Source organism: Artemia sp. Qi Xiang Cuo, chromosome 1 (assembly GCF_049724085.1).
Source record: "Artemia sp. Qi Xiang Cuo chromosome 1, ASM4972408v1, whole genome shotgun sequence".
NCBI classification, from domain to species: Eukaryota; Metazoa; Arthropoda; class Branchiopoda; order Anostraca; family Artemiidae; genus Artemia; species Artemia sp. Qi Xiang Cuo.
Window position 1 is genome coordinate 59,403,421 of NC_142794.1, and position 27,245 is coordinate 59,430,665.

At 34.8% G+C, this 27,245-nt stretch overlaps 1 protein-coding gene across 1 annotated transcript in view; it reads left to right on the plus strand.

The window, feature by feature from the left end:
* The window catches only part of LOC148956538 (NECAP-like protein CG9132), a 38,326-nt gene extending 11,935 nt beyond the window's left edge, over nucleotides 1-26,391 (plus strand). Inside the window, exons 2-6 of the mRNA XM_089085936.1 lie at nucleotides 8,252-8,460; nucleotides 17,541-17,719; nucleotides 20,163-20,286; nucleotides 22,795-22,897; nucleotides 26,178-26,391. Coding sequence (XP_088942062.1) covers nucleotides 8,252-8,460; nucleotides 17,541-17,719; nucleotides 20,163-20,286; nucleotides 22,795-22,897; nucleotides 26,178-26,226 — 664 coding nt within the window. The 3' untranslated portion in view covers nucleotides 26,227-26,391. The remainder of the gene's footprint in view (nucleotides 1-8,251; nucleotides 8,461-17,540; nucleotides 17,720-20,162; nucleotides 20,287-22,794; nucleotides 22,898-26,177) is intronic.
* Nucleotides 26,392-27,245: the final 854 nt, after the last annotated feature.

A 27,245-nucleotide genomic window follows, 5' to 3' on the forward strand; every position in this document is an offset into this window, starting at 1 on the left:
CCCTTCAGTCAGTATGCTCTGTATTGATTGTTTAGGACCTAATTACATCTGCAGTGTCTATTGGAATATAAAAACCTGCTGTAACCCCTTTAACTGAAACTAATGTTTGTAGCATTGTATGTTCTGAATATGAGCATTTTGAAAAATGTATGAACATTTTGACATTTAGACCCCCTCCTCCTCTCACCAGATGGATGATGCTGATTATCTATACAATTATTTGTCTCACACTTATGGAGTTGATATTCCCCCCCCCCTGTAAACATGAAAAGACTCAAACAGGCAAACAACCCTCTGGCACCCACACATTCCTCTCTTTTTCTCTGTACCAACAACCAAATTGATGCAACATATTCTACAGAAACCCTTTGAAACTGAGGGAAGTGTCTGTTTTTATGGTGATGGACCAAAGGATGATTGTGGAAAGCACAAAGCTCTTGTAGAGAAGATGAAATACCAACAAGCAAATGTAGTAGCAGATCTAGTAATTCATAAAGGTGCCATTGTTTAAAAAATCACGCCTGGTGGGGCAATCCTCCTGGCTGCTCTGATATCCCCTTAATAATAGTGCCACTTTCCTCCCTGTAAATAGTTAAAGTGATTTTTTCATAAACTTTTGCAACCCAAAAATCCCCTCTCTATAATATTCCAGTGAGAATTTATGGAGGAACAAAAGCTTCCCTTAGTCAGTTTGAATCAGAGTTGGATTCAGAGAAGAGAATCAGAGAAGAATCAGAGAAGAGAAGAAGAAGAGTTGGATTCCCCCAGTCAGTATAAGATATATAATACGGATTACAGGGCAGGAGTCTATATCTTTGTTTCTTATTTTCTGAGTTATAAATATAAAGAAGTTGATTTTGAGAATCAAGGATATGAAGTTGTTAGTTAGACTTGAGACATTCAAGTTTTTCACAAAATGTTTGTTTTATAGTCATTTAATGTAACCCTTCAAAGAGTGTTGATAGTACTTTAAAAGATAAGGGCCCACTCATTCAACATGTTACTAAGCCTACTAGGTTCCAGGTTGGATCTCATCTGTCTATTTAAGACCTTGTTATAAATAAGCACCCAGCTGACCTAGATTGTCTTGCATTTTTGCCCCCTATACGTAAAAGCATTCACATGGGATTGTTTTTATGTGTTAATGTGAATATTCTGATAAATTGCAAGTCAAAATCGTTTTATTGTAAACAATTCAAGAACTTTTGGAAACCCAAGTTCACAGCACCTAGGAAAGATAGGAAGATTATTTAATCTTTCCTATATTGATATTGCAATGAATATAAAAAATATATAAGGGAACAATAGCCACTTAATAAATTATTACTTAAGGTAGGTATGCTGTTTGTCACACTCACTTTATATTGAGGCAATACTTAATAATTTATCACTTAAGGGCTGGGCACATAGCTGATTTCGAGAACCGATTTCGGCATCAATGGACAAATGATAGCGGTAAGAAAAATTGGTTGAAAGAAAAATTTATTGTGCAAGATTTTCAAAACACAGAATCATGGACACAAATAGTCAACTGGAGTTTATTAATAGTTGCATGATTGATCTCAGCTTAGTTCTCAGTTTAGTTTTCAGCTCTGTAGTGGGGTCTTTCACCACAGGCATCTCTGGCTCACTATTTATTTGTATCCATTTTTTTTTGTGATGATCATGATGAAAATCGGCGCTGATTTTGTAAATTGGTGCCGAAAACTGGAAAATTTTTCAAGCTCAAATCGACGCCGATTTCTTTTAAAATCGACGCTGAATTGGAAGTCAGTTCCCGAAATTAGCTTTGTGTGCCCAGCCCTTTAATGTAAGTATGATGTTTTGTCACATTCAGTTTATGTTGATGTAATGCATTTTCTACCCTAATATGACGCCTTTTCTTCTGAATTAATTAAATGAAAAAAATTTCTGAACAAGGAGTTTTCAAAGAAACATGAAGACCATATTAAACTTAAGATCATCAGAAATAAAGATCTATAATAATTCAAACTCAAAGCTACCAGAAATTAATAGTAAAGAATAAATGAAGTCCAAAACAAACAGAAACTAATAAATAATCATAGGAAACAAACATACAACAGGCACTAATTTAAATGAATAAATAACTCTTAAAACACTACAACCTAAATTGAATATGCAAATCAAGCTTAAGAGGAACACAAATCTTTTGCTATTAAAGAATAAATAAAACCCAAAACAAACCGAACTTCAATAAGCAATTATAGCAGACAAACATGCAGCAGATACTAATATAAATGAATAAATAAATGTTAAACAAGTAAACAAATTGAACATGCAAATCAAGCTTAAAACAAACAAAAGTCACTATAAACTAGGGTTTGGCTACTGCCTCCTTTTCTAACTGTAAAATTCTAAAGCCTACTGCGTCTTTGGTGCTTTACTGAAAACAAATTACATTGTAAATATTTTCTTTTGTAGGCTTATTGCAAAATTGAAAATAAAAATAATAATTACAGTGACATAATCTTTAATTGATGAGCTTTCAGCAATTAATATCATTATATATCAAATATTCAATTTTCTGTTTAATTTTGATAATTTTATCCAAGACTGTTCAATGGACATATAGTTTTCTGTACAAACAATAGTTTGGCTACTGCTCCCTTCCCTAACTGTAAAAGTCTAAAGCCTACTGCATAATTGGCAATTTACTGAAAACGGATTACATTACAGATATTTTCTTTTGTAAACATTACAACATTGAAAATAAAAATTATAATGAAACAAAATCTTTAACTAATGAGCTTTCAGCAATTAATATCATTATATATCAAATATTCGTTGTTAGTTCTTCCAAGACACATAGTTTTCAGTAAAGCGCCAATAACACATTGGGCTTTAGACTTTTACAGTTAGGAAATGGGGACAGTAGCCAAACTCTTGTTTGTAGCGAATTCTGTTTGTTTTAAACTTTATTTGCATATTCTATTTAACTTTACTCGTTTTAAGATTTATTTATTCATTTATACAGGGTTTGTCCAGAAAGTAATAGGACTAATTTTCTTTTGCAACCACTGTACTTCGAAGCGTGCGCGCTCCGACTGGATTCGGTAGAGGGCTTTCCTAGCTAACAAACGAGCTGCTGGTCAGTTGTCAGTTGTATCCGAGCACCTGGAGAGTCAGGACAGGCATTTTTGTGTGACGTGTTTTCTGTCAGTGGTGCAAGCCGAAAATGCAGCGTTCGTTGGAGCAGAGATACGCGATTAAATTCTGTGTGAAACTCGGTAAATCTGCGACAGAGACGTTTGATATGATCAAGCAGGCTTACCCAGATGTTGCTTTAGCAAGAAGCGGTCTTTCGGTGACACCAGGCTTTTTTGGAGGGCCGGGAAGAGGTTGCCGATGAAGACCATGCTGGAAGACCTTCGAATTCGACAAAAACCGACAATGTGACTCGTGTGCACCAAGTTTTGAACTCAGACCGTCAACTAGGTATTCGTTTAATTGCCCAAATGTTAAATTTATCAAAATCTGCCGTTCATGACATTGTCTCGGTACATTTGAACATGCACAAGGTGTGCGCGAAGAGGGTCTCAAAAGTGCTCACTGACGACCAGAAATTGTGGCGAGTGGAAGTGTGCCAAGAAAATTTGAACTTGTGTGAAAGTGACCCCCAATTTTTGCATAACGTAATAACAGGTGACGAGTGGTGGATCTTTGAGTATGATTACCAAGACAAAGAGGCAATATTCCGAGTAGCGCACGTCGGCGTCTCCTCGCCCAAAAAAGGCAAGAATGAGCAAATCCAAAGTGAAAACGATGCTCATTGTCTTTTTTGACATCAAAGGCATCGTCCACCATGAATTTGTTCTTCCTTGACAAACCTTCAAAGCCAAGTTTTATGTGGAAGTGCTCAAGAGACTCAAACGAAGGTTCAACCGGGTCCGAAAAGACATCGCAGCCGACTGGAAGTTGCACCATGACAGTGCCCTGGCTCACACCGCCTTTCTCGTGAGCAGATACCTGACGAAGGCTGGCATCCCAACGCTTCCGCAGCCGCCCTACAACCCAGATGTGCCCCCCCAGACTTTTTTTTTGTTTCCTCGCCTGAAAAGGCTGATGAAACGCAAGTATTTTGAGGCGACAGAGGGGATCCAAGCAGCATGCACCACGGTTCTCAAGGCTATTCTGGAGGATGCATACTGTGACGCCTTCAATGCTTGGAAATCGTGCTGGCAGCACTACATTGACGCAGAAGGAGCCTATTCTGAAAGTTGTTAAACAATTGTAATGGTTGGCTCAATAAATGTTTTTAAATCGACTCGGTCCTATTACTTTCTGGACAAACCCTGTATTAATACCTGTTGTATGTTTGTTTGCTATCATTATTTATTCAATTTCTATTGGTTTTGGGTATCATCTATTCTTTGATAGTAAACGATTTTTGTTTGTTTTAAGCTTGATTTGCATGTTCAATTTAGTTTTAATCGTTTTAAGATTTATTTATTCATTTATATTAGTACCTTATGTATGTTTGTTTGCTATGATTCTGTATCTAGTTTCTGTTTGTTCGGGTTTCATTTATTCTTTAATAGTAATTTCTGGTTGTTTTGAGTTTGAATTATTATAAGTTTTATTTCTGCTGATCTTAAATTTAATATGGCTTTTTCATTGAAAAACTTATTTTTTGGAAAAATTTTAAAAATTATTTTTTTTTTCAACACTAAAGTTTCAACAAAGTATCAAAACTAGTATCAAAGTAGTAATGTCGAAGGGACAAAGTATTAAAATAAAGAAACTATCAAAGTAACAATATAACGTATCAAAGTAACAATAAGCAACTTGCATATTTACAGCCCTTGGCCCATAAATCCAAGTTGCCCTGTAAATCAGAATTAAATAATCCTCTTCCTGCAGGTTGTGGAGGGTTTGTCAACCATGGGGCCAGTTATTTGATCTTAGGATTATTTGAACAAAATAACTGTCTAAATTTTTTAATTGGATACATTTCGGGGTAAGAGGACATGGAGGGAGGATGGCTGGATTCCTTCCAATCACTTTCTACTCTTAATAAGAGATAACCAATAAAATCAGATGCAATAATAACCTTATATCTTAACAATGGGCAACTATCATAACTCACAGCCCTTGCCCCAGGATCTGGGGAGGGGTGGGTTTCAACCCACCCCTCACCTATTTATTTGGCCTGTTGAAGAAAATAGCATGTTTGGCCATGTTGTTTGACCTGTTTTTGAAGAAAATAGCAATCTCAAAACTCTAACTGGATGTATTTGGTGGAAAAAGTCTGAGGGTGTCGGGGGCGGGGGGGGGGGGCTGGTTGCACTCAGATCACTTTTGACTCTTAACAGGGAACTAGGAACTATTTATTTCCAATTGAATGAATATCTTCCAAAGTTTATATGACCAGGTGGTCATATAAACTATACAGATCTAATAGCTTCTATACAGATCTAATAGGTTAACATTTGGAAATTTTCATAACTTACATCACTTGCCCCCAGGCTGGGGCGGGGGGTTGTCAAACCTGGAGGCGTAGTTATTTGACGGACTATTTTGAAAAAAAAATATCGCTAGGCTATCTTAAAATTTGAATTCGATGAATTTGGGGAAAAGAGAATGCGGGGGGGGGGGGAGCTAATTCCCTCCAATCACTTTTGACTCTGGAAAAGGACACTTAAACCTTGTGTGTTATCAATGGGAAACTTGCAGCCCTTGCCCTGGGGGCTTTTGGTGGTTTGTCAACCTCTGAGTTATAGTTTTTTGGGTTTTGGAATATTTTGAATGAAATGGCTATCTCAAAATTATGGTCGAATACGTTTGAGCAAAGAAGAACGTGAGAGGGGTTGCTGGGCTGGTTACCCTCTGATCACTTTTGACTCTTAAAAAAGGGAGCTTTCAATTTTCAATCCAATAAGCCTCCTCCAAAATTTATACAGCCACATTTTTTATTAAAACGTTGCATGTTAACAATAAGCAATTGGAATAACTTATAGTTCTTGCCTCAGGGACTGGGGGGGGGGGGTTTCAACCCTGGAGGCATAGTTATTTCAACTTTGGACCATTTTGAACAAAATGACTATCTCAAAATTTTGATTGGATCAATTTGGGAGGAAAGGATTCAAGGGGGTGGCCCTCTTATCACTTCTGATTCCTAAAAAGGGAACTATAGCTTTCAATTTCCAATCAAATGAGTCTCCTCCAAAGTTTATACAACCTCCCCTTTTATAAAAACCTTATATGTTAACAATAGGCAACTACCATAACTTATATCCCTTGCCCCAGGGACCAGGGTAAGTCAACCCCAGAGATATAGGTATTTTGCCTTTGGACTGTTTGGAATAAAATGGCCATCTAAAAATTTTGATTGGATCTATTTAAGGGAAAAGGGGAGGTGATTGCCCTCCAATCACTTTTGACTGTTAAAATGGAACTAGAACTTTCAATATCTAATCAAATGGACCTCCTCCAAAGTCCATATTTAGTGCGCACTTGGGTGCGTTTTTGGATTTTGGTGCGTAATACGCTAAAATAGGCAGTGAGATAGATTGTACATTAAGTCCATATTTAATTTATATAGGGTAAAATCCGGGACTGAAGTGCCCTGTTCACAGTGAAGGAAGATGGAAAAGGTGTAAGATACACATTGGCTAAAATAAAAAGAATAAGGAAATGGCTGTAATATGGTTTAGACAAATTGTTCTATTAAGAGTTAAAGAGGCTGCGTTCTAACATCGATAATTAAAACACAAAGAACTTTATTACGGTTGTCATGTGTCCTTTGAATCTCTTATAAACGATCACAATATCAAAAATTTGTTCTTTCCGAGCGAGCTAGCCGGTTAGGCAAAAACTATGAAAACAACTGTATGGGCTTTCCTTTTCTCTCAGCCGTGTTTCTATTTTCAAGTGGAAATCTCCATTCAAGCAGGTAGAGGTTTCAAATTGGTTGGATTAAATTATGAAAGTGCTTAAGATGTTCAAGGCCTCATTGCTAAAATCTTTTCTTAGAATAATAAATAGAGAAATACGGATATTCAAAAAGAAGTATCTAGGGCTTCTCGGGTAGAAGCCCGAGAGTGCTGCCATTGCTTACGGAAACGAACGCTCAGATAAATTTACTTTTTAATTTTTTTATAGATATATTTAACTAAGTTGATTCATTGGAGGCTTGATAAAATCAAATACAATGGTGTGTTATTTTGATCAGCCCTTGGGGAAGAGGGCTGGTGAATATTTGTGTCAATGTAGGTGGTAGGCATACCTGAGGCCTCAAAAGTGCATTTTTATGCCCAGATTTTCCAGCTTTCTGTTGGCCTTCATATAAACATAGAAGGATGTTCGTGGTAAAATTGATCTCTAATCGTATTTCATTCCTTAATTTTTTTATAAAGCGGTGTAACCTGGGTAAAATTTTTTCTATGTAACATGAAAGGTTATATTCATATCCTTGTAGGCACAAAATGGGGCGACATGGGGAGGACCGTCAGTGCCGCCTAGGTATCTCACTATGGAGGAGGGTAAGTACTATCAGGATTTTTTTTTTTTTACAAGATTAAAACAGAAAATAGTTCTATTTTCCCTTCTTACATAGTAAAAATTAATATCCTATCTCCCTTTATTTCTGGAAATAATTTTGGACTAATCTTATAATATGGGTGCTGTAGGGTGATATCACCCCTCCTATTGAAAAAGAAAATTTATTTGCAACATAAAAAAATTACATTACTGCGCTTATCGATACAAACAATGGAGAAGACATCATGGACAATGCCAGGAAATTTTCCCTGGAGGGTAGGGGGAAAGAGCTACCAAGAGTGACGTTTTTACCGAAAGTTAAATTTTAAGATTTCTCATACTTCTGTTCATATATATTTTGTAGTGTCTTCTTATTTCAACGGGGATATTGAACACCTGATCCTCCTGCTGATATTTATGGAGGACATTCATGTAAAAAAAGGTTCGTTTGAAGAACTCAGAAATAATTGTTTAGCAGGGCGGGGGGTGTCTTCAAACGTGGGTCCCCTCTCTGTATGCAATTTTTACGTTTTTACCTTTAAGTTCTTCCTGCTTAGCAATGATTTGAAATGCAAAGGCAATTGTTTGAGCAGTATGTAAAAGCTGCTAGTGTCTTTTTTTGTTTACATGTTAAAGATTAGACAAATTGATTGTTTTTGTGTTTGCTATTATTTCTTCATAATTACCCAGTAGTTCGATTTACATCATTAGATATTCCACTTTCATTGATATCTTTCAATTATACTTACAGAGCAGCAGATTGGAATTTGGCTGGACCAGACTGGTCTGGAAGATTGAGGCTTGTTGCCAAAGGCCACAAATGTGCACTGAAACTAGAAGACAAAAATAATGGTGAACTTTTTGGTCAATGTCCTATAGATCAGTACCCAGGTCCTGCTATTGAAGCTGTCAGTGACTCTTCTCGTTATTTTGTTATTAAAATTCAAGATGAGAATGGCAGTAAGTGATTGTCAATACTATTAGTATGTTCTCTCTGTCACCGCTTCAGTATGTTTCAGTCTCTCTTGTCACCCCCCTTCCTCCCTTTGTTATATTTGATATTTTTATTTTGCTCTGAATTCTCGGGTCCGATAAGTATTCTTTCAGGAATGACATGGCCTACGCAGCTATAGGACCTAAATTGCGCACATTGTCATTAGTTCAGAGATTGATTTTTAATAAACGGGCTTTTTTGGTCTTAGCTGTCCAATCTGCTTGAAGCATTAGAAATTCTTCCCTTGGCCGAATCAACCTCAAATTTTAATGGATGGGGAATGGGTTGGCTTATAGGGGGTCCTGAGAAGATTAGGATATTTTGACTAAGCATTCAAGTTTTATAAAAAAAATTTGTTGCAATCTAGTATTTTAGTTCTTAAGAAGCAAAGCCAAAACAAAATTACAAATATTTATACAATAAAACTATGTCAACTGGAAAAATGAACAGGTTAAAAAAAGGTTTCCCCAATTGTTTTTTTTAATGACATTAAAACCTAAAAGCAGTAACATTAGTTTCTTGAAACAAGTAATACTTAAAAATGGCTGATATCACTATTCATAAAAATGAATAATTTAAAATAAGTAATTGGTCAAACTTAAAATGACCAAAAATTTTGAAAAGAAAGTGGTGCTAACACCCCTAAAATATTCCAAAGTCTAGAGTGCCATTTCTGCTTTAAGGAAATTAGTTTATATTATCAAACATTTTTTTTTTTGTCAGGAAATCAACTACAAAAAACAAAACAAAAACAGCCTTACTAATAAACTTTACAGAAAAAAAAAGAAATTTAGAATAAATGCATTTTGACTTTCTATTTGCAAGCTTTTGCCAGTATTTTTTTTTTTTTATAAAATATAGACACAAGATGCCTAGTTAATGCTTTTGAAACCTAATCAATAATTTGAAAGTAATCGGTTTAGTTTGCTGAAGCAATATTTAAAATTGGCCTATCATCAAAATATTTGCCAGGCCGATGCGCATTTTTACATCACTGTACGTAATTTTATCGAGCCTCAAATGAAACACATTATTTAAATGAAGCTTTCAAAGAAATATCTGTATTAGCCATTTATTTTACATGGAGTAATTTATCTTTAAGACTAAATATGCCGCCACGCGGCATTACTTCCTTTGGAACTGGTGAGCTCAGTAGGTTTTGTAATTTTGATAATTTTAATTCAGTCAGCCATATTAGATTTTTCAGTCGATAGCTATTGTTGAACGAGACCAAAGTTTAAACGAAAAAAACTAACAAACTAAAACATCTTGGTTGGAACAATAGAGCGAAAGTAAAGAGGAAACTTTATCCCATAGTAACCGAAATAAAAATTATTTTTTTACGTAAATTTTAAAATGTAAGAGAATGGCCATTTTACATGGATTTAGGAATGGTAACTGCTATCCATGTTAAACCCAAAGATAAAAGTAATGACGAAAATTAAATGTGGAAATTTCTAAAAAAAACTCCTTTTGGCCTTCAAAAAGGGCAATGAATCGAAACAAAAATCTACCATTGGATTCACCATTTTGAAATATTTGATGCAATTTAATTATTATAACCGGAGGTGTTCATCTTTCCATCTGAACAATTGAAATTCTATTTTTTAGGCTGGGCAGGACTAAACTTTTTGTCTGTTTTTTGTCATGGTGGTAGACATGAAAAAAAAAATATGACATTTAAAAGCTAAAAGGTATGACATTTAAAAGGTAGCCATCACATTTAAAAGCTAATGCTTATATTTATGTTCTTTATACAAATTTTCCTTGATAGTATTGGATTAAAATGCTATATCCCGTGAAAGCGCTCACTTTTTGGTGTCATTGCCACAGCAACTCTTGGAAATGACGATGAATCACAGTAAAAAGTGCACCACTGGAATCACCATGATCAGAAACCCGTCGATGGTGTTTTTCAGCTCCTCCTGTCCCTTGAAAACCTTTGAAAATCATGTTTTAGCCTATGTATTACTGACATATCTCCGGCGCTAGTCTTAGTAAAGATGAATAGCTCCAATAAAGCGGTTCGCTCTTTACTAGGCTCTAGCTAAGAATAAGCCAGATTTTTGCCGTGTCTGATATGTTGATATGTAAATACAGCTTCCATAATTCTCGTAAGATATATCGCTCTGAAAGTTTTTATGCACAATTTTCCTTCCTTCTACCAAACTTAAAGGCTTTTGAAAATGTTCGTTTGTAAATTTCCTCCCTATGCCATCTCTTACTGCTCGGCATACTATCTTCTTATCCTCGAGTCTATTAAGGTAATAACTACCTATAAGGTACTTACCCTGTACATTGCTATCATTGTTTTTACATTAACGTGCCAAAAATACATGACATACATTGAACTCATAGGTTGGTACAATTATTCGTGGGTTTGGTTTTCTTGAAATAATTCCAAGAAACTTTCCCCTGCAAAGACAGTGATAAAGAGGCTATGCGAATATTTTTGCTGTGTATTACGATGTTTTTATATTGCTTTGCTATGTAATACAATGTAAGACACATTATGTAATACGATGTGTACCTACTTTTTATTTAGATACGAAAATGTTTGGCGTGTAGGCCTAACCAGTAGCCGTCCTAGGCAGAAAAGAAAAGTCAATGAAAACCATTAAACTTGTAATACTCAAATTCATTAGATAAGGTTAATTTTTTATATGTTTTTTTTGTTAATTTTCTTCTTTTTCAACCAGGCTACAGTTTAAACAGCCGAACTATTTTTATAAACTAGTTTCTTTGTTGCTATTTTATTGGAATAAAATAGTTAATTTCTTGTAACTACTTTGTTCAAGTATGATGAGAATGCCGCATATTCTTGGTGGTTAGTTATGCTCATCAACGTTATCAGCCAGAGATATTGCATTCAAATAAAAATACATCCACCAATGATTGTATCCACCTCTGGTTACACTTCCCAGATGGCCAAGAGAAAATATTTTCTAAAATAAAAACAGCCTTAGAAGTAAGTCACTAAATATCCGAGAATATCCACGAAACTATGGTGTTGCAAAGGATTACTTTATTATGGCTGTACATATGGATTATAATAAAGTTTTGGATGGGTTAATAGTGCACTTTTTTGAGGAATTTAGTCATTGAAAAAAGGAAGAAAGAAGCTGATTCTGTATTCAGCTATGGATCAAGCTTGAACATCTGAAGATACAGAAGAAGCGATTATTAGAAGAAACAGATCGCAACACAGGCAGCAACATTTTAAGAAATTTAAAATAAATTTTCTTGTGAAATATTATCTCAATTAATCAGCAGTTGTACCGAACCAATCCTGCTCAAATCATCCTCAGGGCTATACTGTGGTGTTTCTCTTCCCCATAGTATAGTGCAGACGGTTTGATATCATTGTATTATTCCTTCTTGTTTTAGTTTTGTTGTAGTTTAAAGCTTTTTCCAATAGGCAATGATTAGAAGTCCTCCAAAAAAAAGTCCCCCCAGATCCCACCCCAAATACCAGGGAACCTGATACCCATTTTGGCTCGTCAAGTTCACTATCTCAAAGTTCATATGATAGCTCCAGTTCTGAGAATAGGACAATGATCAGTGTAGGGGTCAATGTCACCATAAATAATGATAATGGGTTTCAAAAGGTCCTTTCTAGAAGCTCTAAAAAAAAGGAAAAAATCTCCCCAATCAAAAGCATTTCCCCTCTCCCTGCCCAAGATCCTCCCTCCCAAAACTTTGGAATTTACCTTAAAATTACTCCTATTACCCCCTTTGAAATAAAAAAGATTACTGCAATTAGAGTTGCAATTTTCAAATTGATAAAATCAATGTTCTCCCTTAATATTCACCCTGATGGATCTCTGCTAATAGCTGTCCAAGGTTAGGAATCAACAGACACAATAATTAGCCTAAAATCCCTTCTGAATACAACAATTAATGCATCTAAATAGAACCCAAAACAATCACCAACAAAAAAGGTAGTTTATAATGTGCCCCCTGAAATATCAATTCAGGAGTTAAAAGAAGGGCTCTCAGATAGGGCTGGCAACACAATCCCAGTTGAAGATGTTACCCAACTTGGCAAACCTAACTCTAATGGCCTAAAAACAAGTAGGTCCTTCTTATTTACACTGAAGGAAAAAATTAATATCCCAGAAGGTTTGTTCCTGTTTGGGCAAATCAAACCGCACAAAGAATACAAACCTAAGCCTATCCAGTGTCAGAAGTGTCTCAAACTGGGACACACAACAAACAAATGCAATGAAATTCTCCTAGAGTGCAGTAATTGTAAAGCATATCATCCTAAAGAGTTGACAACTTGCAACAACACTCAGCCTACATGTATCAATTGCAAAGGCCCACATGAATCTACAAATAAATCACTATGCCCTGCACATAAGAAAAGAGCCCTAACACTCCAACTAGCAACAGAGAAGGCCATCCCATACCCCTTTGCAGCAATGGAAGCAAATGCTGCCCAACAATACCAAATAAAGCCCGTAATGAAACCAACCAAAACCCCCAAGTCAAACGCCCCCAATGCATCAAGTACCCCGTATAAAACACCATCTTCTACGCTCCCTAGCTCTCATCCTTATCAGAAGGAATCACCAAGTCAACAAGCCTCCTTGTCCGGTGAGATGAGGTCAGCCTGGCCCCCCCTCCCAAGAAGAAACAAACCAGAAACACTACCAGGAATTAATCCCTTAACTGACAAACAGGTTGCACAACCAAACATGCAATCCCCAAATATATCCTTATTCATTCTAAACTGTAATGCAGTTCAGGGCATGAACATACATCAACTACAGAAAACAAAAATCATTGCAGAATTGGCAAAAATCTTTATCCCTGATGATATGCTCATTCAAGCAAAAAAAGTTCTTGCTTTACTTTTAACAAAGCTGAACATTGATACACAGTCATATGAAAAATAAATCAATAACACAACACATATCAATACTCCAGTGGAACATAAGATCACTCACAGAAAATAAGCTAAATGAACTAATATCTTTTATGAATAATAATTCCATTAATATTGCTTGCCTCCAGGGAACTCATTTAACCCAAAATCAACAAATTAAGTATCTGGGATATACTATCCCGAGAAAGGATAGATGATCAGAGAGAAAAGGAGGTGGGGTAGCTCTATTAGTTAAAAATAATATACAATTATGTGGGGTCAATTTTCCAAATTTTGCAAATCATGTTGATGCAATTGGTATTAGTGTTTGGCTGAATAATATAAAAACCTATATAATAAGCTTTTATAACCCTAATGGCCAAACTACAGATGCCATGGATTTCTTTAATTATATAAATAATTCTAATATGTTAAAAAATATCATTATTTGTGGAGATTTCAATGCCCACAGCCTTTTGTGGGGGAATAAACCAGCAAATAAAGCTGGTAAGTTGATTGAGTATATGACTTCAAATAATAATGAATTAGCTGTTGCTACCCCTCCAAACTTGAATACTTATTTCAACCCACAATTGACCTAAAATTCTCCACAATTGACCTAAAAATTGTGTCATTAAATATTTTGAATAAAATTTATATAAATAAAATTGATAGTCTATGTACTGACCACTTTGCTATAGTGTGCTCCCTAAATGAACCTGCTAAAACTATATCACATACCTCCAAATATCTTAACACTAAAGCAAATTGGTCTATGTTCCAAAATAAGCTAAAAGACGAAATTACAATTTTCCCTTAAAATTCATGCATTTTAAAGACAACAGTTGACACATTTGCCGAACTCTTGGCATCTTTACTAGTAAATACATCTAATCATGCTCTCCCCAGGACAACACCCAAGAAAACCTTCCCTAAACACATTCCTAAAGCATGGTGGACAAATGAGTGCCGAAATAAATGGAGAATAAAAAAGGCAGCTAGGAAAGAATTCATAAAAAAACCATCACCTACTACATGTTTAAAAAAATTACAAGCTGAATCAAATCTAAAAAGGATTATAATAGATGCTAAATATAATTACTGGAATAATTTTGCAAATAATCTCTCCAGAGAAACACATGAGCCAATTATACATAAAGGCATACGCTACATCTGTGGGAAAAAGATTTCCCCCAACCCACTCCTGTATGAGCTTATGCATAATAATACCCATTATGACAATGATGATTAAAAAGCTAAGCTATTTGCAACTCTTTTTGTTAATAAGCTAACATCAAGTAATCGAAGCAAAATATCCATAAGTCCTATGAACTCAAGTTACCAACCATACCCAGGATCCGAGTACATAAGTAATACATTTTAAATCCAGTAATTGAATCATACACTTCATCACATTTGGACCAAAACAAGGAGCAGGCATGATAATATACACCCTACATGGATAAAGAATCTCACCCCTTCATACAAACAAGAACTGCTAAATTGTTATAATCACGCTTGGGCTTCTTTTATGTTCCCCAATAAATGGAAATGTTCGTCCCTCCTACCAATCCTAAAGAAAAAAAAACCCAAAGATAACCTTGAGTCCTATAGACCCATAATGATTACTCCTGTGATGGGGAAAATAATGGAGAAAATGATCTATTACAGACTCCTCTGGTTTGTTGAAAACAATAATATGATCCCTCAAACTCAAACTGGATTCAGGAAACACCACTCTTCAACTTCATTTTGCTAACAGATGCAATAAATGAATCATTCTCAAAAAATAGTGTCCTAGGTGCAGCTTTCCTAGATTTTGAAGGGGCATATGACAATGTGAACCACCAAATCCTTTTAAACAAACTTGCAAATCTTGGACTACCCCCCAAGCTAGTATCTTTTATAAAATCCTTCATAGAAGTGAGAAGTTTCATTGTTTGTGTTGGTTCAGCATCTTCACCCCAAAAGACAACAACCAAAGACCTACCTCAGAAAGCAGTCCTCAGTTGCCTCCTGTTTGCCCTATATCTCTGGGACATGAACATACCCCACACGAATCTACAATATGCTGACGATCTGGTGCATGGTCATCTGGCAACACCTTTGAGATAGCACAGTCAAATCTGCAAAAGTCACTTTTCCAATTTGAAAAATTGTCTCAACATTCAGATTTACCCATTGCACCTACCAATTCAAAAATAATCCAATTTCACCGAAAGCGTAACCATGTTAATGCAAAACTAACTCTAAATAAAACAACTATTCCAGAAGATAATCATATTAATTACCTAGGTCTCATGCTGAACCAAAAACTTAATTTCCACCTCCACATTTCAAACACAATAAAAAAAATGCTATAGAAAAACAAATATACTAAAAAGACTTCTTTCCACACCCTGGGGCTGTAAGGAGATAACCTTACTCCAGTTTTATAAATCACATATAAGACCCCACATTGACTATGGGCTCATCGTATATGGTGCATGTGCAAAGACCCAGATGCAAAAAATTGAAACAACACAAAATGATATAATACGTCTCATATTTGGTCTTAGGAAACCCACAAGCACCAAGTTTCTGCTTATGGAAAGTGGTTTGGCAACACTAGGGAGATACATAGCTTTCTCTTGACAAAAATCTTACAAAAATTGAATCAAATAGCTCATACATCCTACATAATTGGCTAAGAAATCAAGCCGTGTATAGAGGCATTGCAGGTGAGTGTGCGAACATTCAGAAGAAGGTCTCCGTAGCAGCAAAGTCTATTGTACCCACTTTCCCCCAATCCCCTTCATGGAATTGGTCAAGTCCCATAATAAATACTGATTTCTCAAAGTGGAATAAAGATTTAACCCCTATTGCTTTTGTCCAGAAAAATTTTGCTGAAGTTAATACAACTACCTATAAGAACCACTTCCAAATATTTGTTGATGGGTCAAAAATGAATGAGAAGGTAGCAAGTGATGCTTTCCTTCCTCACCTGAAAATTGCAATGGGCTAGAGATTATATAACAACTTATCTATAATGTCTGCTGAGTTAAATGCCATAATCATGGCATTAGAACACCTTAAGGAAAACCAACCTTTGATTGCAAATTCAAATAATATTATTGTATATTCTGACTCTTTATCAAGCCTTGAGTTGCTGGCCTCAGCTCCTCATTATAAGCTGGATATTGACAAGTATCATTGTCTCAGTATTATAGATAAACTTGCTTGAAGTGGCATATAAACTTATGTTCAGTATATTCCTAGCCACTCTGGCATAAGTGGTAATCATCAGGTTGATGAAATAGCAAAAAATTCTATAAATATTGACCAGCCAAGTGGGAGACCAATCCCAATCAGAGATATTTACCGATGGAGGCTATCAGATATTAATTTTAATAAGATTAATCCTATCCTTTGCCCCTTTCCCAATAAGTATCTTTCTAAAATTTATCATAGAATTCGTTCTGGAACAAATGGACTACATTTTATTGCATTCTCGTATAAGTTTTCTAATTCAAGTGGTTCAATTCTCCTGTCCCCTCTTTGCAGGCATTGCAATATGAATAATGAAACAATTGACCATTGCCTATTTGAATGTAATATGCTGACGTCTGCACAACATACCTTGCTTTGTAAAAATGCTTCAAACACCACAAAATCTCACTATCAGCCAAGAGCCTAGCCAACTATACCTGCACACAGAGCATAGAAATCGACATCTATCATCTCATAATTGAACTCCTAGAGTCGAAAGATCTACTGAAAGATATCTGAAAATATCTAATAATCATGAGGCAATCAAGCCAGTAGCTCTGTAGCCCACAGAGTGACGCAAAAGGAAAAGGGCTAAATAGTATCACTGAAAAGCCCGCCTGCTGTTAAATAGAAGAAGAAAGAAGATCAGAAGAAGATTTTGTTTCTTTTTTTTAGCTCCCATAAAAAGAAAATAAAAAAAAACTCCCTGGATACTTAGGAACCAAAAGTTTTGTCAGATTGGTGCCGAACTAATTTAAATTGGTTGAATGTTTTTATTTAATTCAAAAATATAGAAAGACAGGATGCCTAAAAAAAAACTTCCTGGTTATTTTGGAACCAAAATTTTTGTCACATCAGTGCAGAACTCCAATTCCCATAGAGCCAATTTAACTGTTTTCAGCACCCTACAGTTTCTTTTCTTTTAAGGTCGATCAGCGTTTATTGGTATTGGTTTTTCTGACAGATCCGATAGTTTTGATTTAAATGTAGCTTTGCAAGATCATTTCAAGTGGTTGAAAAAGTCCGACGAACCAGAAGATTTGCAGCCCAAACTGGACTTGGGCTTTAAAGATGGACAGACTATCAAAATCAATATGAACATAGCTGTAAGTAACAGCATAAATGTGTTTGTTATCTTTCGCTTTTTCGCTAGGGGTAATTATATCAAACCAGTGGCAGTAGAATATTGGAAGAGGGGTCATCTGAACGACAATGCAAATATGTAATGCTCTTTTTAAGTAACAATATAGATCACGCCACAGCAAATTGTACTCGTTTCTGTTGATTTTATGCCGTGAAACATCGACTTCTGTTGATGTTTCAGAAGTCAAACATTTCACTCATATCTAACCCAATTAGATTTGAGTAAGGACCACCTGTCTACTCCAGAAACGCACATTGGAAAGAATTGGGCTACTCGAGCTTGAAAATATATTTTCTTTGAAAGTTCCAACCAACTGAAATAACCCCTCTGCCCCTCCCCTCTAAATGCTGGTTGATGTAATTTTTCTGCCGAGTGTTCTCCACTAAAATATGTAGTTAAGTAAAATAAAAAAAATAATAATAAAAAAAGTGCGCGCCATTGCTGAACAGGCTGTGGATTCTAATGTAACGTTTCTTTCTAAAGTTGCACAGATCCATTTAACAGATCCTTGTTGATATAGAGCTATTTCATTATTGTGTTTTGGAGGAGCCCTACTGCCTCCCTCGGTTTATTTATTTCCTGCTTTCGTGATCAAAGGATTTTAGCTCGGAAACTAAGAGATAAATAATCGAAAATTGTGTATGTGATGTTGGGATCTCGCAACAATGAACAATAATTGACTGAAGTTTAAAGAAATTTTAGTAATTTAACAAAGTAATAAGCATTTTAATTTTAGCCTAACAGAAGTAACTGGTATTGTCCTATTTATACATTTTCGGTGTCAATAACCAGTTCAACCCAGGTGGAGGAAAACATATTTCTAAGTTTATGTCGTAAAAAATTAAGGTCTAGTTGTGCCTTAACGGAGGCTCGCTTCCAATCTCTTTGCTTATTCAATATGTGCTAATAGAAGCAAGTGTTGTATAACCTTATTGGTCTTTATTATCATTTTTTTTTTAGAATTAAGGTGCGTTTAACGCACGTAAGCTTACTGTTTTAAGACGGTCCATACCAAGACAAAATTGTCCTGAATTCTCATATGAGCAATCAAATTAGATTTTTTTTTTTTTTTTTACGGATCTATTAAAAGCAAATCTCAGTGTACCTATCTTGTAGTTGCGTCGTGCATGTAAGGCTGATTCCACTTTAATAACGTGAAATAAAATCATGGAAGCTTGTCCCCACGAGATATAGTCGCTTGCTAAACAGCTTATACATGTGTGTCACAACTGCTTCATTTTTAGGTCTTTTTCTAGCCTTCGAATCACACAAGAACGTATATTTTTAACATAGTTTCTCGCAATTTTATTCTCGCACATATATATTTTTGTCTTAAATCTCGCAAAATATATATTTTTTTATTCAAAAAGGGTATGTTTTTTTAAGATATTGAATTATTAACGAGAAAGGAAGAGAAAGCGATATTTGCTGAGCTTTTTGTGTTGCAATTGTTCAGACATTGGCTTGAACTTTTTTTTTCAGTTGAAGTACAGTACTTACATAATGTTTTTTGTCTTCAATTTATTTAAAAAAGATCATGCTACAATTTAAGAATTTGTATTAATATTTAAGCTGTCCTTTGTAATTATGAACTAACTGATTAAAAATTGTACCATAAATTTATTTAACAGCAGAAATTGGACCTTTTGTGAATATTTCTCGCATGGAAAAGTGGACAAAATTGAGCTATTCTGCTGAGCGATGTATCTTCAATCAAACTTCGATCTATCTGATCTACCGATCCTAATTTTGCCAACACTGTACCTAGAGGTTTTTGGCAATTATCTTAGAAATGTGAAAATGTGAGATGTACCCTTGAGGCGTGACGATATGATGTTTCCACGAATTGCAGCGAAGGCTTTACAATAAAGTGTCAACATTTTTGCTTTCTATCAATTCGAGTTTGCTTCGATATCCCCAGTTTGGTCGCTCTTTTAAATATAGCAAAAAAGATTCCTATTAGTAAAAAAGACATATGTGACTTTTCTTATGATCCGTAGAAATAGTTTTTAAGCCTCTGGGCTTTCGGTCATCATATTCCATTTTATTTTTCTGGCTATTTTGAATAGATATCTCATGCTTATAACAGTAGGTGAAATTTCTTCCAATGCCGATCCTCCAAAGAAGAAAGCTAATGAAAACTCGTTGAATCGTTTTAGAGTCTCTAAAGAGTATTTTCGTCAGTTAAGAGTTTCATCATTTGTGGATTTTCCTAAGAGTCTGCCTAATACTTTTTTTTTAATTATATGATTGACTATTACGAAAATTATTAGCCTATATATGTATAAGGATTGGGATTTATGTAGCGTCTTTTTTCAGTATGTAGTTGTAACTCGTGCTCTTAGATAACAAGAAGAAAAAAATCGAAAAACGAGAACCGAAGTAAGTTTATTTTTGTCTTTTAGAAAAAGGAGGGCACTTCTGATAGCCCATCTCGCACACGGACTAAGCCCGTTGGCTCTGGATTTCTACCCCCACCTCCCTCTGTCGGATCTCGGATCCAATCTTCTACCAAAACTACAAGAACTAGTAAGTAACTTCCAGCTGACCAAAACTGTTTGTGAATCCCTGGTCGCAGAAGGGCAATATATCCTTATGTTTATATATACAGGGGAAAGTAAACAAGTTTTCTATTGACAATTTAAATTTTGCAGTTTAGTTTATTTAACCTCAGGTACTGCTTGCTTAAAGTTCTGTTTTATTTGTTGTTTTTACAGGCAAAACAAAAAAGTGGATTGCGTCATTACAAGCCCAATTTTTTTTGCCATTTTATTGGCTGACTTACTTGCAGTATTATCTGTCAAAGGCAAAGTGAAGACAGCCTCTGATTGGTCAGTTAAAACTGAATGGTGTGTTTTCGATTAGTGTAATTGTAATGCCATTTTGTTACTGTAGGATTCACAGGACAATTTCTCTGCCGTAGGAAACACTTCACCTACCAAACAATATAGCATACTGATCAGGAATCGAATCCCATTGTTTTTCTTTTCCTGCACTTTTGTTTTATTTTCTGCTGTTAATTGTTCATATATCGTCCATAATCTGTCAAGTCAAATGCAAAAAAACGTGCATTTGTTATTGATTTCATTTTTATCATATATTTTTCCAACTATATATTTATAAAAATTTTTAGACTTGAACACATCCCCAAAAAGTCCTTTTGCGGCACTTTTAATTTGTAAGACATCAACAGATGTTTAAAGTTTTTGAACAGGATTAGCTTGGCAATAACACAGGAAATAAAGATCAGATGAGTCGGCTCTTCGGCACAGTAAGGGATCCCCTTTAATCGTCCATTATAAACTTTTTTAGTATACCTGCTTGGAAAACATTGATAATCAGCTCAAAAGAAGTATCATTGAATAATTTTACAGCTTGGGAAGTTTCCTGTTATGCTAAACGCCTTGATTAAAACATTTGTCGGCCCAGGATGCTTATTATTTAGGCTGTTTGTACATTGATTAGACATTGTTTTTCTTAACAGTTAGTAAGAGATTATAGGTTTTCATTGTTTTTAAACTAGGCTCTCGTTAGCTTTTCGAACTGTCGATACATTTAAGATCGCCTATCAGTTTCTACCAAAATTGCTTTGGAACCTCCCTCATGGTGCTGGGAAGATTTGCTAATGGGCTCTTTGTCTTTGAGACTTTCAGCCGGCCCTGACACTTGCGAAACAACATTTACGGTATCGAATTCCCTTTTGACGATGAAGGTCGTCAAAGCTGTTCCTAATAAAGTCAACAAATTTGCAATTAGATCAATCACATATGTTTGCAAGTTCCAATGGTTAAGAGGTTATAATATGGTTAATTGGAGCCTTAGTTTGGCCGCTAAGGTCCCAAGGACAATGTAAATGAAATCTAATCGTTTGAATTGTTTAAGCTGAAATTTACATAACTATTTAATCTTAAAAAATCAGGAATTGAAATTTACTGAAAAAAACCTCCATATGCTTTTGGTAGCAGGGAGCACCAAATTAAAAGAAAGAAACATGGGCGAAATCGGTAAAAAATTAAGCTAAAAATATATAGTATCAAGGAGCTTAAGAAAGTATAGTTTTCCTTTGAAGGTGTATTTGCTCTTAAAAATCAAGAGAGTGTAAATGTAACAACTGACGTCTTTATGGACAAAAGGAGTTGACAAAATGAACTAATTTTAAGCTTTGCTTAATTATTTTATTCACGCTTCTCTATGGCAACACCGGGGAAAATGCAATATTTTCGTAGAAACTTCATAATTTTAAAACAACCAAAAGAAGAATGTTAGAAAATCATGGCTATCAGCAATAAATAGCCCTAATGTGGGCACAGGGAACAAAAATGGTTTGTATTTTCATGTCCTTAGTAATTCAGTTTCTACGCTGGTAATCACATCAGGAATACTAATAAGATGTCGAATTTCAGTATCAGTAACCTACTTCAAGTAGGTCAAGGAATATGCAAATGTGTTACTTAGAGGTTTTCGCTAGTCTTCATGGTATAATTGCGGCAAAAGGGGGTGGTAAAAGTTATTCATAATGATAGTCCAATTTAAGATTAGTACAGTGAATGATTTATATCCGGTTTTTTCTTCTATTCGATTAGATAATAAATTGAACTCTATTTAAAAAAAGGGAGAAAAAATGTGCAGCAGTAATACAGTTCTCTAAGCATTAATCTTGATTCTCACTTGTCATTTTCTTTAGGAAAATCAGATAAAAAGAAATTCAATTTCATCAAAACACGGCTAAATATTAAGATAGATTCATTAAATCTCAGTCTGCCTTGTCGCGAAGAGAATGGCTTTTGCCTGTGTATCACTGACTGATAAAATGAAATATCACAAAAACAACAGTTAATTAACGACGATTGGTAAGAGAAAGTTATATACTTTGTTTAGCTCGAGCCCTGCTGTTTTTCTGTTCGCAAGAATAAACAGTCAAAATTCAGAATTAAGATTGGTTCGGAAGTATAACCGTAGCTTGGCTTGGAGATTAGCTTTACAATGTAATATTATTGAGCTCCATCAGCATTTCTTTGTTTGTTGATTTTTTTTTAGGTCCAGATGAATCTTCCTTATTTGACGTTGGGGTTGACAATGGTGTATCTCAGGGCAGCTCAGACTGGGGTGATTTCACTGGTATAACTACTTCTTCAGCACGGTAAGACATTATTTGACTTTTCTCGAGAGAGTAATTAACTTTTATAATTTTACCGGGGAAATAAAATAATATGAAGTTTCTTTGTGCCAAAGTGCAAACTTAGGTGTTTTTCGTTATAATCACATTCTTTGTCATCATCTTTTACTCTAGATGTATCAATTTTTGTTTCTTTTCCATATTATAAATCGTGACAACCCCATATGTCTCTAATATTATCCCAGTTTTAAGGCTTAGCTCGGAGAAGTTTTTCCTGAATATTTGGTACTACCTGTACTTCAGCCTGATCATGAACTAATTTCGTTTTGAATTTGGACAAGCGCGCATTGGCTAAATATAAAGTTCAAATGATTATGATATCGAGGATTTTCCAATATCATAGCTGGGAACATTAATTATTACCAATGAATCTTACTTTGGATTGGGCTGTATAGTCACTAATTTAATTATTCCTGTATATAGTTAAGTTATCTAAGTTTTTCCTTAGTCACATACAAGTGCTTAAACATTAAGCTAGTTCAAATAGTAAGCACCTTTAAAATTGTGCGCGGGTACGTTGACGATCTGGAAAGCAGATGTCCAGCTAATTAAGACTTATTGCGTGTTATATGCCGAATTGTAAGGAGGAACGAGGAGAAGAGTAACAGAAGATTGAGTACCAAAGGGGTCCAAAACACACCAAGAAATATATATAGAGGATGGTAAATAGATAGTTTTGTATTTGTTTGTGGGGCTATCACAATGTGTGTCCCAGGGTCTTGCTCGGTGTTCGGTGGACTTGATATCGCTATTCCACTCCTTCTTCCTTGAAAAAAACTTATCCTCAGCCATTTTCTTTTACAACTCAGCTTGTAATAAAGATTTCGATCTCTGTTATATATCCGAATTTATTTTTTTAAAGCTTAAAACCAAATTAGTTATTCATAAACTAAGGGCCTAAACTTTGAAACATTTGTTGTGGATGAGATTTTATCTGTTGAAGGCATATATATATTGATTTTTAATAATTGTTACGTGTTTTTTCTGCAGTAAAATAATAATTAGAAGAGACAATCAAGATAGCTGGAGCTCATTGGCAATGGTGATATACTAATGACAAAAAGGGGCCTTTCGACCTAAGTAGTCCCTCTCCTATCTTGAAATATCCCAGTAATTCCACCTTTTCCTATAATTTCTGACATTTTTCATATAATTTGCATATGTCTGGTTCTTTTTTTATATCTTAACCCATCTGCAAGAGATATTGAAGAATGACATGTGGGTGCCAAGTTTGATGCCCCAAATTCCATTTGTTGCCTAGGGCGTCTGAAAAATGATATATAACTCTATGATTAGAAAATTGGGATTTGATTAATTACCATTTTTGTTTGAAATCAGTTTGGCTCATGATAACTTTGATTGTGCACGAACATTGCAATTTATTTTAACGAAGTAAATAACAGAAAACTAGTAATTAGTGAATATTTTTTCGCAGTTAAATTCACTGCTTTCTAATAAACGTTATCAAATAGCTTTGTAATGACCTGCAATTTTATCGGTGAAAACGACGAGCCAAAGCCGGTGATATATTAAATGCACTCTTTCACCATTCCAAAGTCTTGAACCATTAGATGGTTCTCTAAACATCTGTTTAGAGTTGTTGTTTAGTTGTTATCAAAGAATTCGTGGTAACGAAGTGTAAATAATCAAAACTCTAAAACACGGGATTTGATATCAATAGATGTATCAAAAGAATCATCTTATTATGGTGATTTTAAATATATAAGATTCATTAAGTTTAGTTTTACCGATCAAAGGCTATGAGCCTGAAAAAATATGTCTCATTTTCAAAAAAGGGAAACACCCCTAAAAGTCATAGAATCTTAATGAAAATCACACCATCCGATTTAGCTTATCAGAGAACCCTACTTTAGAGATTTCAAGCTCCCATCTTTAAAAATGTGGAATTTTGCATTTTTTGTCAAAAGAAAGATCACGGATGCGCGTTTATTTGTTTTTTTTTTCTTTTTTTCCAAGTGTAATCATGTCGAACCAGTCGTCCTAGAATATTGGGAGAGGGCTCGTTCGAACGTACGCTAAGTTCTAGTGCCATTTTAAGTGACCAAATAGATTGGAGGAATTAGAAGGCGGCTGCCCCCCCAGGGCCCTTTTTCGCCAAGATCGTCCGATAATAATTTTGAGATAGCCATTTGTTCAGCATAGTTGAAAGGTCCAATAACTATGACTTTGGAGATAACATGACCCCTACAGCCTCTGGGGAAAGTTCTTTAAGTTATAAAATTTGTCCGTTCTTTATGTATAGCATTTCTTATTGGGAAGTATGCATACATTTTTTAAGTGGGGGAGGGGGAAGGTGAATTTTCTGTTGGGGAATTTTCCATGAAGAGGGAAGTTTCCGGAGGTTGAACTTTTCAGGGGAAATCTTACACCGGGGGACTGCCAGGATTCTTATACGAAATTCGTTTTATTTGTCTTACTTTCTCTTTGTCGAAACAATTTCAAGTATAAAGATGTTAAGGGTAATTGCTCAGGGTAAATTTTCACCGGGATTGAATTGTCTAGAGGATCCTTCCGTGGAGGAGGAGCTGGATTTTCTGGTGTTCAGAAGAAAATGATAAGAAATTCAATAAAAAACAGGTTCAGTTTTCAACTGAAAGTAAGGAGGAACATTAAAACTTCAAACGAACAGAAATTATTATTTGAGGGGAATTGCCCCCCTCAATTACCTCGCTCTTTACGCTAAAAATTGATTTTTTGTTCTAATCCTTCAAGAACCACTCCTGAAACACAAGGGTCGATTAGTTAGAACAATAAAAAGCTTTTTATACTAAAAAACTTTAGTGTGAAGACTGAGTAGTAATATAAGTAGTATTTCCTGTTTGTTTTAAGTTTTAATGCTGCTCCCTACTTTCAGTTGAAAAAAAATTCTTTTTTTCTTATTCAATAGCGTCTAAAGGTGGTACCTAAAATCAATTTTGTTTGACAATCAAGGCAGCAACTGGTTTTAATTATTGCTGCATAATTGTGTTGATTGAAACATATCAACTAGATACACCTATACTTACACCCTGGGAAGCTATTATAAAATTGTAAGTTGCAGATGAGAACTTCTAGAAACCAAACCCTCATTCCAACTTATAAGTTTCAGCGTTAACAAGTTGATTTGCAACCCTTAGATTCAACTGTGCCGATAAGTATTTCAGTTTCTGATACAAAACCAAATTTGCTTAAAAAGGAAAAAAAAATACTATCAACTAACCTATATGTTTTTTTCTTTTTTTAGGGTTCCTACAAGCACTTCTTCCTCCAACACTAATTGGGTTCAGTTTTAACGCACTTTTGGATCTGCTATTGGTTGTTTACTTATTAACTTATAGAAGTTTGGAATACATTCCCCAGTAACTTAGATTATATGTGTAAGGATGGTGTTTTTTATATATATTTCAATCACGTTTTGTTCAATTAAGATTGCGTTCAAATAAATGCTGCTAGTGTAATTTTCTTGAAAGTGTTTTTTTTAATAGGTGCTATCTTATTTGCTTCATCCGCATTTTTTAGTTTTTTCCTGGTAAATATAAAAAGGATAAACAATAATTATGAGGGAGATTTAACATGATTGTTGAAATTAAAAATGATTGTTTTATGACATGTTCAGTTTAAAAAAAAAACTCTTAAATGAAAGTTCAAAATTAAAATCGAGAAAACAACTTTTAAGTAATTGATCGCCAAGTTGACTAAAATTAATTCACTTCCTTCTGCTACAATCATAAAATTTATTTATTTAAAAAAACATGAAACAAAAAATAATAGGACAGAGCAATAATGAAAAAGAGAAGAACAAAAGTAGAACACATTAAAAGCAAAAATTAAGCATCTCATAACAACTTCAACTGATTACTGAGTCAGTAACTTCAACAACTTCAACTGATTACTGAGTCAGTAGCAATGTTCAAAGATAGTTCAATTTTGATAGACGAAGATTATACGTAGAGACTTGATTTTCCGTGGGCAGAAATTAATTCAACTCAAAACGTGCAGAAATTAATATAAGTAGGGTTCTAAACCCCTATGCTTTCTAAAAGCCAGAATATAACTTGTACTTTACTGAAAAAAATAAAAATCCTTTTAAATGTTTTCATTTTTATAACTTTAAGAAATCGAAAATTAATTAAGATTTTAAGGAATAAATGTCTGCATATGTATATTAACCTGACAAAGCACATTCCTTTGATTTTTTTTTCAGTAAAGTACAAATTATATTCTTGCTTTTAGAAAGCACAGGGGTTTAGAACCCTACTCATATTAATTTCTGGTCGTTTTGAGTCTGACTCTGTTATTTATTTTAATTTCT